The sequence below is a fragment of the Grampus griseus genome, assembly GCF_964374135.1.
Source record: "Grampus griseus genome assembly, chromosome: 1".
Classification (NCBI taxonomy): Eukaryota; Metazoa; Chordata; class Mammalia; order Artiodactyla; family Delphinidae; genus Grampus; species Grampus griseus.
In genome coordinates this window covers 56,841,481-56,860,472 of record NC_139017.1, presented here as the reverse complement: position 1 = coordinate 56,860,472, position 18,992 = coordinate 56,841,481, and the positions used below count along the sequence as shown (strand labels likewise).

At 39.6% G+C, this 18,992-nt stretch overlaps 1 protein-coding gene across 1 annotated transcript; it reads right to left on the bottom strand.

Annotated features, from left to right (window-relative positions):
• Positions 1-376: 376 nt before the first annotated feature.
• On the bottom strand, positions 377-10,957 carry CACYBP (calcyclin binding protein). The gene is made up of 6 exons (XM_082669765.1): positions 10,689-10,957; positions 6,585-6,804; positions 4,640-4,736; positions 4,314-4,413; positions 2,650-2,747; positions 377-938 (listed from the first exon to the last, which is right to left on the bottom strand). Exons 1-6 carry the CDS (start codon positions 10,707-10,709, stop codon positions 782-784), a joined length of 693 nt encoding a protein of 230 aa, XP_082525891.1. The 5' UTR covers positions 10,710-10,957; the 3' UTR covers positions 377-781.
• Positions 10,958-18,992: the final 8,035 nt, after the last annotated feature.

Here is an 18,992-nt window from a genome sequence, read left to right as displayed (position 1 = left end):
TACTTCTGATTTTAGGGGGAGTAATACCCTCTGAAATAAACAATTCCCCTAAAAGCCTGACTTTTCTGACATACATCTGGACATCTGCTACATGATAGGTTTTTATTCAGCACAATAGATGGATTTCATATTTTACTTTACAGTTATTGTTTTTACAAGCCATCTGATCCATGGCAAACCCACTTACTGGTACTATATAAATATGTGTATTCTCAAGTTTCGATTTAGTTCTAATTTATTCATAAATATATTTAAATCTAGAGAAAAATATTTGTGATTAGATTATTAGGGCATGTTAATTCGTGGTATATACATTACTTAAGCTGTGAATAGATCAATCTCTGTAACAACCTTGAAACACAGGTATGAATTTGCATTTTATGCAAAAATTCACGTTTTATTTTTATTCTTACATTGGTGGGAGCTGATGTCAGAACTGGAAGGCAAGCAATAACTTTTGTTTCTACCTCTTAGCTGAACAAGACACACAATGTGGCATTTTCATTAGGTAAGACTTGTTTCTTTACATTTCACACTAGAATACATTACCCTTTTCTTGAATAAAATGACCCGGTTACTAAGGAAACCATCTTTGGAGGGAGTGTTTGTTTAATAAGCATATTTTATTTAAATAAATCCTCCAACAGGAAATGGAGAATTCACTGCCTTTACTTAGACTGTGTAAGTAGTTATATGTGAAATTTATCTGTGCAGCTCACCAACATGTCCTCATTGGAAACATCGATATTTCCACATCACAGTTCCCAAAAAGACTAAAGTCTCAGAATTCTGTATCTCCTTTGGCTTGCTTCTCTCTTGATTCCACCCAGGCTTTATTAATGGTTCGCTTCATATCATCATCTCCATCTTCATAAATTTTCTTTAGAACATTCATTAATCCCTCACTAGGATCTGTTTCAGTGTCGTAGGAGGGCTTTCTGTTAAAAAGAAAACACACGCAATCAATAATGGAGGAATATATATAATGTACATGAAACAAACATATAATAGTAATAATAATATACAGAATGTAGAAATATATATAAATAATCCCATTTACTAACAAATTTTATAGGTATGATTACTAAGTATGAAAAGAGACAAATTAGTATGTAGGAAGTACAAGAGTGGGGGTAAGAGGAAGACAGAGTATCCAAACATACTCTGACAATCAATCAAAACATGTACAGATTCATCTTAAACAATATATAACCACACTTAGTGCATCAAAGAATGGGCATCAAAAATGGTTAAGGGGGACTCCCCTCGTGGCTCAGTGGTTAAGAATCCACCTGCCAATGCAGGGGACATGGGTTTGAGCCCTGGTCCAGGAAGATCCCACATGCAGCTAAGCCTGGGCGCCACAACTACTGAGCCTGTGCTCTAGAGCCCACGAGCCACAACTACTGAACCCACATGCCACAACTACTGAAGCCCGTGCATCCTAGAGCCCATGCTCCACAACAAGAGAAGCCACTGCAGTGAGAAGCCCACGCACTGCAACATAGAGCAGCCCCCACTCGGCGCACTAGAGAAAGCCCAGGTGCAGCAACAAAGACCCAACACAGCCAAAAATTAATTAATTTTTAAAACAACGGTAAGGGTTATCTTGGGACTATGGGATTTTAGGTTAATTTTTAGCAGGAAAAGTAAAGAAATAAGCTTTTACTTTTCTAAACTTTTAATTTTCTTAAAAGCATATTTCCTCATATAATATGAAAAACAATTTCATTGACAAAAAACAAACATATGTTATATATGGACACATACTGAAGCTCATATTTTTTAATTAGAAAAGCCTTCTCTTAAACCTGAGATACCTGAGTTTTGGACCTGGTGGTATAAAAGCACAGCCCTCAATGTAGTCAACACTTCTAGTTCAATCAGTGTGCAAACTGGGCTCATTAACTTTATACTTAATTTTTCACTTAGCTCATTTATTAAGTGCCAGATTCTGTACTGGACCCTGGGGATACAGTAACAGTAAAACAGGTTCCTATACTCAGGTAATCCATTCTAGATTTAAAAGCAATTCCACAGGTAATGCCTAACACCTTAGCCAACCACATCCTAAATGCACACTGGCTATGGGAGGGAGGAGTGAGAGAAATGTGGATGGCTAATTGACTCAACGTAGTACATTACTACTGCAGGAAAGCAGAGGAATGTTTTACCTAGGATGGAAGTATCTTTGAATAAACATTTTTCAGAATAGCCATTATTAAGGAGGATAAAAATATTCTCTTTTTCACTCTATACCAGTGATAGTGAAATTCTAACTATATATCAGAAACTTCTGTGGAATTAAAAAACCATATATGGGTATCTGGGCTACTATGGAACTACTGAAATGGAATCTCTCAGAATGAGCACAGCACCTATATAGCAGCACCACTGGCCCAGGGTTAAGAACCAGCACAAAAGAACCAACCACAAGTACAAAGATCTCCTTAAAAAGCAACTTGCTAGATACATGCCCTCTTCGGGTGCCCTCTGACAAGTGAAAGCAGATATAACTAACTGGGTTAATCAGAGGACATTAGAAGGTAAATGGTCAAATTGCAGACTATACACCTCCATTATTGATGAACATCTACAACCCTAGCACAGAATACATTATAATTCTTAAATAAATGAAAGCAGACTCACTCTTTCTCTTTGCATTCTTTTTCAACCTGAGTCAGGTAGTCCCACCGTGTGTTTTCTGCTTTCTTCCTACATAAGATAAGAACTGTATCTGTCTTGATCTGGAAGAAAAGTGGAAAACAGGTACAACTTAGAACACATGGAGATAGGCATAAATATTTAGAAAATAATTATTTACTCAATTACTCGAGTTACTGTTACGTACAGTAACAGTTTTAGGTGCTAGTAATACTTTTATGAATAGGCTGGAAAATCATACACAAACTAATTCCTTCAAATACTAGATGCTATCAAGACAAAGAGGATGTTAATGAGTATTGGGGAAGGAACTTCACTAGGAAAGCCTCTCTGGGGTGAAATGTGAGCTGTGGCCCAAGCTCCAGGAAAGAGGGCCTTCCAGACAGTTGACACAGGAAGAGATGATTCTGGTGTCTTTGAAAACAAGGAGGAGGAATGGCTGGATTTTGATGATTGAAGGAGAGAATAAAACAGTAAGAGGGGTCAGAGACAGGCAGAAAATCATGTAAGGCAGTATTGGTTAGGGAGTTTGCAAGGTGAGCAGAAACAGCAAGAATATACGGCCCTTTCAACAATGATCCACATAACTCTAGGACTCTTGAGTAATACTTCAACATGTGATTAGCGGACAAAGAAGGGAGCAGGGAGTCACAAGTTAATCATTAAATTATATTCTAATATTACCTTTAAGCTGCTACATAACTCTATGTAAACACAGCAGAATGGCACATCTGTGTACCAGGGGCATTAAACTTCATTTATTTAAATTAGGTAGGAACAGAAGGATTATCTGAATTAGTGAAAAATGAATAATGTTGTTTCAAAGACAGTTTATTTCAATTTTGTAAAACAAATTATTATTCCCATTGTACAAATGAGAAAGCTGAGGTATAAAGTGATTAAGTGAGCTGCCAAAGGTCACAATTAATATGTGATAAAACTGGCATTAAAACTCAAGTCTGGGCTTCCCTGGTGGTGCAGTAGTTGAGAATCTGCCTGCCGATGCAGGGGACACGGGTTCAGGCCCTGGTCTAGGAAGATCCCACATCCCGCGGAGCAACTAGCCCCGTGAGCCACAATTACTGAGCCTGCGCGTCTGGAGCCTGTGCTCCGCAACAAGAGAGGCCGCGATAGCGAGAGGCCGGCGCACTGCGATGAGGAGTGGCCCCCGCTTGCCGCAACTAGAGAAAGCCCTCGCACAGAAACGAAGAGCCAACACAGCCATGAATAAATAAATAAATAAAAGTTAAAAAAAAAAAAACCTCAAGTCTCATTCTTAACCACTTTCAGTTTATTCAACACCCTCCTGATTCTAATGCAATATTCTTATAATCTATTTTTCTAGAGCAGGAGCTGGCAAACTTTTTCTGTAAAGAGCTAGATAATTAGTATTTTAGGCTTTGTGGGCCACACGGTCTGTTGTAGCTACTTAACTCTGCCACTGAAACACAAAAGTAGCCAGACAACACATACACAAATGAGCACTGATATGTTCAAATAAAACTTTATTTACAAAACAGGCAACAGGATAAATTAATTCTAGTTCATCTTAATTCTAAACTGGCCAGGTAATTTCATGAGGTTTCATAATATTATGAAAAAAATATTATGACAATTATGACAATATTACAACAAAAAAGTAAACCTACCTTTTTTGAACTGCCTTCCACAGAGATGGGTTTCAAGAGATTGTTCACAATCATGGAGTAACTCTTCCCATTTAGATTCTTTACCAAAAGATCAAATGACCTACAACACAATAGTGAACACTTTATCTTTCTGGTTCTGTGAAAGGTGCTCTTCAGTCGTTGTGGAAATAAAGCCAGTTTTACTTTAGGATGTGCACCTGGCCATCCCAGATGATAAGACTCAACCTTTAAAGCAGATGTAAAGGATAATTTTAAATTTAAGCAGAATTTTAGAAGCTGAAAAGAACCCATAATAAGGCACTGTCTTCCCCATTATGAGAACTCACCTCTCTGTGAAATGCACCTGCACATTCTCAGCGGGGACTTGATGAACTCCAGTTAAGGTAATGTAGATTTTCACAAACTTATCTGACTGATCCCATCCTGGTTAACAACAACAAAAAATGGACCATGAATAAAGTCTGATACTATCTCTGGAATAGCAAATGCACACAGCTCATAATAAAACTCACTAAGATAAAAATCTAGTAATAGAAACATGAAAGAAAGAAAGATATAAGAAACTTTTTAGATGGAAAAATTGAGCTTCAAAGCAGTTAAGTAATCTACCCAAAGTTAGGCATCTAGCTAGTGAAACAGCCTGGATTCAAATCCAGGTTTACTGAACACAAAGCCCATGTTCTTTTTATTCCTTAGAGTAAGCAATATGATCGTTAAATAATTCCTTAATTGTAGCTCATTTCCCCTTTTTATGGATATAATTTTGTCCTATTCCTAAATATTGATAATCTCCACCAAGCTGGATGGCTAAACATCAGCTTGTCTAATCAGTATTAGCTAATTCCATAATCATTTCTACTTCTCTAAGCAGTTCAACAAATGCAAACCTAGCTTCCTCAATTCCTTTCCCTGATAAAGCAGAATATAAATTTAGAGTGAAATTCATCCAAATCTGCCAATTTAATTAACCTACCAATATCTAGAACTTATTTCATTTTTTTATTATCAAGCTAGTCTCTAACCTATATGAATTCTGCTAACAGAAAATACACAAATGTCACATAAAAAGCACATCATATAATAAAATATATATTTATCTAGTTATTGTACTATATGACTTTTTCTTACTTAGTCCTATAGAAATCTAGTGTTAATAATAAAAAAAAAAAGATGTTCTAGAGGGTTCTGTACTTCATTTAGTTACTTACCATCCGTTCAACCCATCCTCCACAATGATAACTATTTCTCCCTAAACACAAATTTAGGTTCCTAGTTACTATGCCAGAATCCTACCACCTTCAGACCAGTTTCCTATCGTCAACGAAGTACACAGCGTATCTCCTATAGTGCTGCAGTACATCACTTAAACACAACACACACACTGCTTTTTGCTATGACGATACCCAAAACGCATGATGCGTTTCACGTCTCTACTCATGTGCTTTGCTCATGCAATTCCCTTCTTTTCTTCATACTTGACGAACTCACCTTTTAAACTCAAATGTCTCTTCTAATTCTCCCTGACTGTTCCTCCCCTCCAGCAGAATTACTTTATCAGCTATATTCTCATAATACTTCATAAATCTCTATTCAGTTAATGAAATATTAAGTACTTACTGTGTGCTAGATATTGTGAGCACAAAGGAAAATAAGACTGTCCCTGCCTTCGTGAGAGCTCATTACTCAGACTTCAAGTTGCATTGCTTCCAAAATAAAAAAAGTCTATAATCAATTTAGGGAAAATGGTATTATGACATTGTTATGGCATTAATTGTATGTCTATGTCCCAACCACACCATGAGCAGGGATTGGGTCTTGCTCACTGTTGTGTATCCACAAGTCCAAGTACAATAAAGGCACATACTAGGTGCTCAAAAATGTTGTTTGAATATAACTGGATTCTCTTCCTCAGTTAATATCGGTGATTGTTTGGCAAACAAATGCAAAAACAGGAAGAAAAACAAAACAAAAAGCTGTGTCCATATATACTGAATATATTTCAGAATAGGTTCCTTCTTGCTGCTACTCACCATTGTACTAATCATCTTGCTCTCTTATTAATTAATTAGCTTTTAGAATGCAGCATTTTCTTTTTAATATCTTAAAAAGCATCTTATTAAATAAGAACTAATGGGTCTTCTCTTTAAAATCACCAAAAACAAACACTCAAGACTATTAAAAAATTGATTTTGTTAGTGGGTCACTACTAAGGAATACATTGCTCAGAGGCAGAAATAACTGTATAGAGCTGTATGTAGGGGCGAGTCATACCATAATTACTGATTTTCACTGTATATCCTGTTGTAATAGGAGCAACCACAGCGGCTGGCTTTTCGTTTTCCAGAAGTTCTGCTTTCCTCTGTGATTTCTGCTGCATCTTATTCTTGATTTCTGTCTCAATCCTGGATTTTTCAGCTGTCAGGGCATCACGTACTCTTTTTCTAGTGGCTTTTTCCAGCAGCACCTTCACCTCTTCTAGATCTTTCTGTAGCTGTGTTAAAATAAAAGATAAGTTAGCTATGATAAATAAGACAATAGTTTGATATTGTGCATATCGGTCATTTCAATTTACTGAATAAGAGCTAAGAATAGGAGGTTCATTTAAATTTCCTAGGGTTGGGTAGCAACAAGGATTCTTTCCTCCAGCCTACTGAATTGTAAATAACTCAAGATTCCTTTCTTTTAAAAAGGAAAACTTAATCTTGAAGTAACAATAGGTAATCAAGCCAAATTTTTCCAGTTTGGTAGACTGTTATCTACCTTTGTTTTAAAACATTTTATTTACAAGATACGAGTGTGATTTATAAACATTTTCTGATTATAACATGAAGAAATCCAACAAAAGGGAATCGTGAATTTCCTTGTAACATCCAGTCCTAGTCAAGAGATATTAGGAATTTTTTAAATATTGAAATAAAAGAGATGAGTGAGTACATGGTAAGTGTGGTGAAATGCTACAGCAACTTGACTGAGGTAATACTCTACTTTCCGTCAGTGATGCGTCCTCACTGATCTTCCTACCCCTAGTAATACACATAAGAAAGTTTAAATTTTTAAGACAAAAGATAAAAAAATAAAGACATATTTCTTCTTCTAAGAAGTTAGACAACTTCTTAATTCTAAAGCTCCTGGTTAATTTTACTGTCAAAAGTCTGGGACTTGGTTGCACAGTAGAGAATGAAAACCTGGATAAACAATCCAACGTGCAATGCACTCCTGGATCACTGAAAAAGCCACCTGTTTTTTTCTTCTCACGCCAATACACTGCCTACCCAAGTCTATTTCTATTACTTTCTAGAGACAGAGTCAACATTGTGTTAATTTAAGAGTTAAAGACACTGTTAGAAAATTAATGGGCTTAAAAACTTTTTTCCAGTTACCCTCTGACTTACTGCAAATGCATGAGATCTTTATAAACAAGGGATTCATTTCTCTTAAAATGACTTTACATTCTGGCTTGATACTAGCTAGCAATCTGACAGGAAGGCTTTGACATTATAGCCTGAGATCATGTAAGGCTCAATATAAAAATCCTTAAATGCTTGGTAACTTAGTATAATATCCAAAGTACAGCTCGAAAGTCTTTAGATTTCTTGAGTCTTAGAAAATGCAAACCAGAAAAACAAATGCTTTTCTTTTATCCCAAGTCTTTTATCTCATTTAACTCAGATGCCCTTGTTTCACCTATCTGTAACTGCTAACTTGGTATAAAAAGTCCAACTGTGCCCAGTCTCCTGCCCAAATTCTATCCCCACCTCCCAAAACTCATATTACTAAGAAAAAAAATTGCAAACTCATCTTTAAAGCATAGAACCAAGATGCTTTTAGTGCAAAGCAATCTTTTTTGTTATAGTAGCTTTCAAAATTCACATTCATTCTAATAACAAGATGAAAAAAAAATTAAAATGTTAAATGAGTATATTTTGTTTCCAGAGTAAGGATTTAGTTAAAAAAAAAAAAAGTAAACGTATAGAGTCTAAACAAAAGGTTTTACTTCTTGACTGGAATAGGAATCCTTTTTCTAGGAGACTCAGAAGAGAACTCTGAGAATTAAGCAAGAGATCCCCAGGCCCTCTTTACAGCCAGTTTGGCTCTACAGTACTACAAAAATAAGATATCCAGTTAAGTCTGAAGCAATTTACAGCAGGCCTGTTTAAGGTAATTCCTCAGTTCTTCTCTGTTATTTGCAGATCTGAAACCAGTAAAATTGATCCCTTTGGTGCTTTTCCTGTACACATATTTAAGATGCCTTAGATACAGCATTTCTTACCTAATTTATCTAGGCATTCACTTGTTTTCCTTATGCAAAATCACACCTCCCTTTTATCCCTATCCATAAACACATTAAAGCTTTCTCTTCTAATCTATTTCCAAATTCTTCACTAGGAAGCAATAAAACCAAAGTGCCTCAAAATAGGCAAAGACCTTGTACAGACATTTCTCCAAAGACAGACAAATGGCCCTCAAGCGCATGAAAAGATGCTCAACGTCATCAGGCATTAAGGAAATGCACATTAAATCCACAATGATACACCACTTCACATCCACTAGGATGACGAACAACAACAACAAACTCCAGCAAATAACAAGTGTTGACGAGGATGTGCAGAAATCGGAAGCTTCATACACTGCTTGTGGGAATGTAAAGATGCACTTTGGAAAGGAGTTTAGCAGTTTCTCGAAGTTAGTTACCATATGACCCTGCAATTCCACTCCTAGATAGATACACAGAGATTTGAAAACGTATATCCACATAAAAAGCTGTACACAAGTATTCATAGCAACACTGTTCATAATAGCCAAAAAGTGGAAATCATCCAAATGTCTATCAATTTATGAATAAACAAAATGTGGTATATCCATAAAAAAGATTATTCTGCCATAAAAAGAAATACATGTTTCACCATGGATAAACTTGAAAACATTATGCTAAGTAAAAGAAGCCAAAAAGTAAAAGGCCACACATTGTAAATCTCCATTTGTATGAAATGCTCAGAATAGGCAAATCCATAGAGACATAAAGTAGACTGGTGGCTGCTGAATGGGAAGGAGTAATGGGAAGTGACTGCTTAATGGCCACTTAATGGGTTTCTTTTGGGGTTGATGAAAATACTCTCAAATTATATAGTGGTGATGATTGCAAAAACACTGTGAATATACTAAAAAGCATTGCACCATACACTTTAAAATGGTTAAAAACTGAGTTTCATCTCAAACAAAAAAAAGTGTCCCTAAATGTATACACCGCAATTAGAAAGCCCCTTACTTTAAAGAGGATTAATACTGAACACGCCAAATGTAAGACTGTAAAGTCACTTCAGAGATTCTTTCCTCAGGGCACATGGTACCACAAGGCCAATCTTTAACACCTAACAAACTTGTGTCAAGTTATCCAGAATAACACACATAGTTTTTCTTCATTTAAAGCAAATTCTCAGACTTAAAAAGTCAAATGTGAGATTTCCCACTCTTGTTCATATTAAGCAAAAAGATTTCCAGAGAACAAGTCTAGTCAATGGATACCCAACACTTTACTGTGAATAACAGTACTGTCATCTTAAGTCAAAAAAAGAGCAATCCAAGTTTATTATTCCCATGCTGTACCTGTGCAAACTAAGTCTCCAAAAAAGTTAAGCTGCCTCTGTTTAAAGAGCTTAAAAGAGAAAAAGCTATTTCCCACCACTAGTTACAACTAACTTTACAATTTATTTTTAAAAACGCCTATAGCAGATTGTTTTGTCAAGCACTATTTTGAACATTTAGAACTATTACTTGGTCTTTACAACCCTATGAAAAGGATACTGTGACCCAGAGAACCACCATAACTTGCCCAAAGTCTGTGTAGAGAAAAGATGACTAAGAGAATTTAAGTGCTGGGACCGAAGACTTCTCACCTTCCAACTGCCCTCTACCATGGAACGACACTCAGTTTTTGTAATCAGCTTTAATTTAACAACGCTTCACGTCCTCAGGCCAGTGTAACGCGGGCGGAAAGGGCCTGAGGATAACGTGAAGGTGACCAGCCCTCAGGTCCACCATCGGACCTACCTGCCGCCGGGAACCACGACACATACCCCCGCTCACCTACACCGCCGACCAAGGCTGAGCCGGGGGCATCGGTCGTCAACTTTCCGGGGAAAGCGAAGGCCCCGAGGCCCGCAGTGGCCGGGTCGGCAACGGGGCGCCTGCAGCTGGGCGGGTGGCAGGCCAAGGGGAAGCGCGGGAACCCGAGTACGCAGGAAGGCGGTCCGACAGGCAGGTGTCGCGTGCGGCCGCTAGGCAGGCAGCTCCGCACGGGAAACGGCGGTGGGGCGGGAGACGGAGCGTAAAGCTCCAGGAAGGGCGAGCGAGGAAGATGAAGGCCGGACCCCTTACCTCCTCCACAGTTGAAGCCATGCTCGGGCTGCGTGAGGGAAGGCCCCAGCTGCAGCGGCGCAGGGGCGAGAACAGCAAACGCCGCACTGACCGCGCTCACCCCGAGCGCAGACAGCACCGGCACCTTTCACAGTGGCCGCGGCCTGAGGGCACACCCGACCCTGCGAGAGATCTCGGCCCGCCTCCCGCACGCGGCGCCTCTAGAACCTTCGCGAGTCCTTCGAGGCCGCCCCCCGAGCCCAAGGACCGCCTGCAGGGCTCGGCCCCGCCCCGCCTGGCCTGGCCCCGCCCCGCCCACCTCGCCTCTTAGCAAAGCTCAACTCTCGCGATCAAACCGGAAGTTCGAGAAGAGAAACGCCTCTACCTCCACGCCGGGGCAACTGTACGTAATATACTTTGACCCCGTAGGTCCCGGCTGCGCAGTCGCAGCTCAGAACCGCTGCTTTCCCGTACCATAACCCAACCCCGGAAATTACGCACTGATCTTCGGGGGTCCAAGCCGGAAGTTGACTAGAGAGTCGGCTGTTTCCGTGCTCTCTAGGACCCAGTGCCATCGAGGCGGCCATCTTGTGTAAGGTTAATCTGTGAAGTGCGAGAAAAGGACAAAAAGGGGGAGGTAAAGGAAGCCTGTTTATGCTAAGACGGGACAGAATGAGAACGTTATGTGTGCTGGGTCCTGAAGGGAACAGTTTTATTTTCAGTGACTGCTGGCGCTCTGGAGACGTCATGATTTAGGCTGTACGACGTGGTGACGTCATCATGGATTGCGGGAGGAGGTGGGGTTGCGTTGGCTATGTGACGGGACCCAGTAGCCCCGCGGGGAAGTAAGCGTGCTAATGTAGCGGGTACCTCCGTGTGTCACCGCATTTCGGGTCCCGGTTTCCCCTCCTAGACTGTTGAAGGCCTTCCCTAGTACCTTCACCGACCATTCTGCGAGTCTCTAGTTGTCACCCAGGTTTGGATTCGGTTTAAGTGAGTCTATTCGCCAAAGAAAATGGGCTGAGCTTTCCTGGGGCTGCCTTCTCCTGTTCTGGCTCCCGCAATCCCGCTATGTAAGGCCCTATGTAAGTTTTCAGACTGTTTTAGCCTCTGGCCGACTGAAAATGTTTGCAGCCCCGTTGAGAGCATAAACAGTAACCCCGGAGAAGTCAAATAGCCCCCACTCAGCTTAATATATCGCCGGAGGTAGCGATTAGAATCAGCACGTCAGAGGAGGAAAAAAGGACTAGAAAAAGGCAGGCTGACCATTATGGTAGTAAAGAATCTGAAGTACCGCACAAAAACAAATTACAGCTACGTACAACGTGCATGAATCTCAAACGTGACGTTAAGGGGAAAGAAGCCAGACAGAGAAGTTCTTCTCTAAAACTGCGAGACATTCAAAATCGGGTTAGTCTTTCCTTAAGTGGAGAGGACAATGACAGAAAGGAGCCACAAGGGGACTTTTGAGGTTCAAGTAACGTTCTGTTTTCTTTCTTTGGATGCTGGTTACAGATGTGTTCACTTTGTAGAAATTTCATTGAGCTGTAATTTGTGTAGTTTCTTTTGTATGTTATAGTTAACTAAAAGTTAACTAAAAGTAGGCCCAGGAGGGAATTTTCCAGAGATGATAGAAGTGTTACACTGATACATGCAGTTGTCAGAATTCACAGAACGGGTACTTTCTGGTGGTCCAGTGATAAAGAATCTGCCTTCCAATGCAGGGGATGCAGGTTTGATCCCTGGTTGGGGAACTAAGATCCCACATGCTGTGGGGCAACTGAGCCCGCGGGCCTCAGCTAGAGCCCGGTGCTGCAAACTACAGAGGCCACACCACAAATAAAGAAAGTCCATCCGCATGCCACAGCTAGAGAGAAACCCTCACACCACAACGAAGAGCCTGCGCTGCAATGAAATATCCCACATGCCACAACTAAGACCAGAAAAATAAAAAAGATTAAAAAAAGAGGCCAAGAAAATATTTTTTTAAATGTATGCTGTCTGTAAATAAAAAAAAAAAGAATTCATAGAATGAACTCCTAAGATCTGTGCATTTTGTTTAGTTATACCTCAAGTTTTTAAAAAAGTGTCTAGGGAGTTCCCTGGTGGTCCAGTAGTAAGGACTCCCTGCGCTTTCACTGCCAAGGCCAGGGTTCAATCGCTGGTCAGGGAACTAAGATCCCACAAGCAGCACAGCACAGCCAAAATAATAATAATAAAATACTCCCCTTAAAAAAAGAGTGCCTAACTGGAAGCCTGGAATTATTTAGGTACTTAATTAAATAGGAACAAATATCCTAGTCCACTGTGTGAGAACTTGACCTAATGCAGTGATTTTTAAATTTGCTTGATTATGCACCTTGGGCAACTTATCCGCCAGATATCCTAAAGCCACAGGTTTTAAGTACCACCTGTTACCAGTGACTCCCAAATCTATACCTTCAGTTCCACCATATCTCTGAGCTCCAGACTCTGCCTTTGCTTCGATGTCTGATAAGACATCAAATTCAGCTTTTCTGAAAAACAAAACAACCAAAAAAACCTCCTGATTTCTCATCCTCACACACCAAATCAGTTCTTCCAGTTATTCTCCAGCTCTGTGAATGGTCACCTCATTTTCTTAATTGCTCAGGCCAAGCATACTTGAGCTCTCAAGTCATACTTGAGCCTTCAATTTCAGGTCCTACATCCCATTCTCCGGCAAGTCTTGCTGGTTTTATCTTCAAATATATAATGAGAATAAAATCACTTCTCTCACCTAATCTGTGACAAAGGAGGCAAGAAAATACAATGGAGAAAAGACAGCCTCTTCAATAAGTGGTGCTGGGAAAACTGGAAAGCTACATGTAAAAGAATGAAATTAGAACACTCCCTAACACCATACACAAAAACTCCAAATGGATTAGAGACCTAAATGTAAGGCCAGACACTATAAAACTCTTAGAGGAAAACGTAGGCAGAACACTCTTTGACATAAATCGCAGCAAGATCTTTTTCCATCCACCTCAGAGAGTAATGGAAATAAAAACAAAAATAAACAAACGGGACCCAATTAAACTTAAAAGCTTTTGCACAGCAAAGGAAACCATAAACAAGACAAAAAGACAATCCTCAGAATGGGAGAAAACATTTGCAAACAAAGCAACTGACAAAGGATTAATCTCCAAAATATACAAACAGCTCATGCAGCTCAATATCAAAAAACAAACAACCCAATCAAAAACTGGGTGGAAGACCTAAATAGACATTTCTCCAAAGAAGACATACAGACTGCCAAAAAACACAGATGCTCAACATCACTAATTATTAGAGAAATGCAAATCAATACTACAATGAGGTATCATCTCACACGGGTCAGAATGGCCATCATCAAAAAATCTACAAATGGGACTTCCCTGGTGGTACAGTGGTTAAGAATCCGCCTGCCAATGTAGGGGACATAGGTTCGAGCCCTAGTCCGGGAAGATCCCACATGCCACGGAGCAACTAAGCCCGTGTGCCACAACTACTGAGCCTGCGCTCTAGAGCCCGCAAGCCACAACTACTGAAGCCCACGTGCCACAACTACTGAAGCCCACGAGCCTAGAGCCTGTGCTCCGCAACAAGAGAAGCCACTGCAATGAGAAGCCTGTGCACTGCAATGAAGAGTAGCCCCTGCTCACCACAACTAGAGAAAGCCCATGCGCAGCAATGAAGACCCAAAGCAGCCAAAAGTAAATAAACAAAATAAATTGTTTAAAAAAGATGTTTAAAAAAAATCTACAAGCAATAAATGCTGGAGAGGGTGTGGAGAAAAGGGAACCCTCTTGTACTGTTGGTGGGAATGTAAACTGATACAACCACTACGGAGAACAATATGGAGGTTCCTTAAAAAACTAAAAATAGCAACTACCATATGACCCAGCAATCCCACTACTGGGCATATACCCTGAGAAAACCATAATTTAAAAAGACACATGCACCCCAATGTTCACTGCAGCACTATTTACAATAGCCAGGACATGGAAGCAACCTAAATGTCCATCAACAGAGGAATGGATAAAGATGTGGTACATATATACAATGGAATATTGCTCAGCCATTAAAAGGAATGAAATTGGGGAATTTGTAGAGATGTGGATGGACTTAGAGACTGTCATACAGAGTGAAGTAAGTCAGAAAAATAAGTATCATATACTAATTTACATATGTGGAAAAATGGTATAGATGATCTTATTTGCAAAGCAGAAATAGAGACACATGTAGAGAGCAAACGTATGCATACCAATGGAGAAGGGGGGGTGGGATGAATTGGGAGATGGGGATTGACATATATACACTATTGATACTATGTATAAAGTAGATAACTAATGAGAACCTACTGTAGAGCACAGGGAACTCTACTAAGTGCTTTGCGGTGACCTAAATGGGAAGGAAATCCAAAAAAGAAGGCATATATATATACGTATAGTTGATTCACTTTGCTGTACAGTAGAAACTAACACAACATTGTAAAGCAACTATACTCCAGTTAAAAAATTAAAAAAAGATAAACTTCTCCCTTTCTACATCATACTACTAAGAAAGGTGGTTGCTACTCTGGACAAATTCTTTCTTAATTTCTAGTGAGTATAAAAGTGAAATTAAGTTTAAAAACACTGAAAACATTTAAAAGATATCAGACTCAAAATTTTAATTACCTCATTAAATGATTAAATTTAAAAATAAATAAATAAAACCACTTCTCACAATCTCCACTGCTACCACCTGAGACCAAGACATCATTATTTTGTCTGGATTTTTAGCCTCTTAGCTGGTTTCTCTGCTTCCCCACTGTGCCTTTACGGTTAGTTTTCCACAGGGTAGCCACAGTAATCTTTTCAAATGATTATATCCCTTTGCTTAAAAACCTCCAATAACTTCCTGTTAGGCTTAGAATAAAGCCCAAACTCCTTACATAACCTGGAATGTTTTGCATGATCTTATATCTCACCTTTATGAGTTCCTTTATCTCACGGAACTCATCTCTCACCAGTTTCCCCTCTCCCTGGTTTAAACAGTGGCATTTTTGTTACTCCTTGAATCCACTGAGTTTGTTCTCACCTCCAGGCCTGTACTCTGTGCTTTCTGTCTGGAATGGTTTTCCTCCAGATCGTCACAAACCGTTTTCTATCTTCCTTTTGTGCCAGCATTTAAAACACCTCGTAATTCCCGTTCTTAAGGGTCAACAAACTCAATGCTGCTTCTCTCCAGCTGTATCCTATAATTGTCCTTACATCTATCATGTAGAAGCAAACTGACTCCTTGCCCTGCTACCATTAGGAGTAATTGGGTACATCAGATCCCAAAGTCAAGAAAAAAAATTAAGAACTTTGCATCCTGAGATAAATCAAAAACAAAACATCATCAACAAGACATACACACATCAGGGTCATTGTGTCTAGTTCTAGTCCTCCAAATAAATGAAATTCTGAACCTGAGCCTTTCCTGTAAAATTGGACTCCCTAAAATCAAACAAACACTTTATCTCTGACTTTTGCAATGCTGATGTCTAAAAATATGGATAGTAGTGTGAGAATTGCTGTTTTCCCACCATGAACAAACTAATTATAGACTCTATACTTGGAAATTGTGTAGTTTTTTCCTATAAATAGTTGTAATTTCTATTTGGCGAGCTTGTTCTTCTAAAGCCTGAACTTCCTTGCAAACTTTCTTTGCAAGTAAACTTTCAAAAGATTTTGCTCTGAGTGTCCCTTTGACAGTACTGAAAAGTTTTGTTAAAGTATAATTTCAAAAAGGTGAAATCAAGATTCTCATGCAATTATAAAATAAATATTAACAAATATTTTATGCAATTCATTGCATAAACCGTGAGGGTAGCAACAAGTTCTTAAAACTATCAAAGAGTGCATTTGCACAGGTGGGTACTTTAGGCAATTTAACAATGGAATATTAGTGTAAAGTTGCAAAGTTAGACACAAACTAGTTAATGTCCTACAGGGTAGTAAACTATACATAACCTTTCGAGTCATCTATTCCACTGGAAAGAAAATAGGGATTTGCATCCCTACTGGACAAAACTCTACAGGTTAACAGGTAACTTCACTAAGTGCAGGGTCTTTAATCAATAACGAACAGTGAGTTCCACTTACTATTCATGTCAAGACCACTCATGACCTCCTCACTGCCAAGTTCAGTAGATATTTTCTGAATAATTTGACTGTTTTACTTTGCAGTACGCGGGCCTCTCACTGTTGCGGCCTCTCCCGTTGCGGAGCACAGGCTCCGGACGCGCAGGCTCAGCGGCCATGGCTCACGGGCCTAGCCGCTCTGCGGCATGTGGGATCTTCCCGGACCGGGGCACGAACCCGTGTCCCCTGCATCGGCAGGCGGACTCTCAACCACTGCGCCACCAGGGAAGCCCCGACTGTTTTACTTTTTATGTAAAACTTCTCATTTTTTAAAATACTGCATAGGCCAAACAAAAGATGTCTGTGGCTGGGTTTGGGCCGCAAACTAATTTTACAATCTCTGATTACTATTTTTTAATACATGCTGAATTCTAAGAGGAGCTGACTAATCTGGCATTCATTCGGTTCCATGGACACCCAAAACAAAATGCAAATTAGAACAAAATGCAAATCAGGATTCTCTGCACCCTGCCTCCACTTCAAGAGAGCCTCTGGAGTCCTGTTTGAATTATATGATGTCACCCACTGTGCTGTACTCTGAAAGATGAGGAGCAGCCACCCAATCCAGGATCAGCCAATCGGATTTTTTGTTTTGTTTTGTTTTGCGGTACGCGGGCCTCTCACTGTTGTGGCCTCTCCCGTTGCGGAGCACAGGCTCTGGACGCGCAGGCTCAGCGGCCATGGCTCTCGGGCCCAGCCGCTCCGCGCCATGTGGGATCTTCCCAGACCGGGGCACGAACCCGTGTCCCCTGCGTCGGCAGGAGGACTCTCAACCACTGCGCCACCAGGGAAGCCCGCCAATCAGATTTTTGCAAGATTTTGAAACTGGGACACTGAGATGCCAGCCCATCTCTGCTGGTCACTTGAAGAGAGGACATGTAAACTTGGAAGTTGTGCACTTAGAAGCAGGGGATGCCTCTTTTCAGAGAGAGAAGCAGCAGCAGATAAGCATCACCTGGCAAGAGAAGCAGAAGAGCGATTATAAGAACAATTGCTTAGGTTCCTGATGGCATTCCAGTCCCTTGTCCCCATGCCTCGTCAGGCCCAATGGTTTGGCCTTTGGTAGCTATGAGCTAAATATACTTTTTTTCCTTTTAATTAATTGCCTTATTATTATTAAGCTAGCATAAGAGAGTTTGTTACTTCCAACCAAGGAATCACTATAGAGAGGAATACAGGGCACTTGGCTGTACCTGCTGTACAGGATATCATTTTGCAGGGTATAACCTGGAGCAAACTCCTGTATATTTCTTCTTGCTAAATTGACTAGAGTCTAGTGTCAGATAAGTTTTTCACAAACATTGGGTTCAGATGATTCAGAATAAAATCAACTAGAAAAAAATTAAAAAGCCATATGGATTTCAGAACAAATGTTTATTACTGCTTAATGGGGCCAAAGGAGCAACACAAAGCATTGAAAACATCACTGGCTCACAAAAACAGTCATCTTGCTACCTTCTCGGTTGCATTTGTTTATTTCACAAGGCTTCATTCACACATGAAAACAAGATACTAATCCAATTCAAGTTCATAACAATTATAAAAGTAAACATTTGTTGGGACAATGTACAATAAATTGCACTTTTTTAACAAGCATTACATTTACATCTATAGAGTGTACTATACATAATACATGGAATTATGGAAACATCTAATTGGTCAGTGGTGATAGAGGAGAGAAGCTGCTCACTAATTTCTTTTGTAGTCAATTAGCACTGTTTGAGCTAATCAACTCCTTTATTCTGGAACCTGTTTTCACTGGAGAAGCCATGGGCAAAATCATAGAATTCATAAAAATAGATGGCACAGAATTTCTACTACCTCCTCAGCAAGGGAAAGGTAGGAGTTGAAAGAAATGACGTGGGGCTGACTGAGAAACTTTCTTCCTTATTTGAACTAAGGATTCATACATTATGCAAAATACCAAAAATAAAGAAACTGATGCAAAGGCTATTGGAATCTTGGATTCTGGGGCCATTTCCAGGCTTTATTCTTGTGCTTTCATGACACCAGAGTCTTGATGTGTTTATGTCCTTACCATTCAGTTTCCTATATTTTATTCCATATATAATATATAGTTATTAAAAGTTACATTTTAACAGAAAAGATTTTACATGTTAACTTATTGCCAATGAAAAAGGAAAGTAACTCAAAA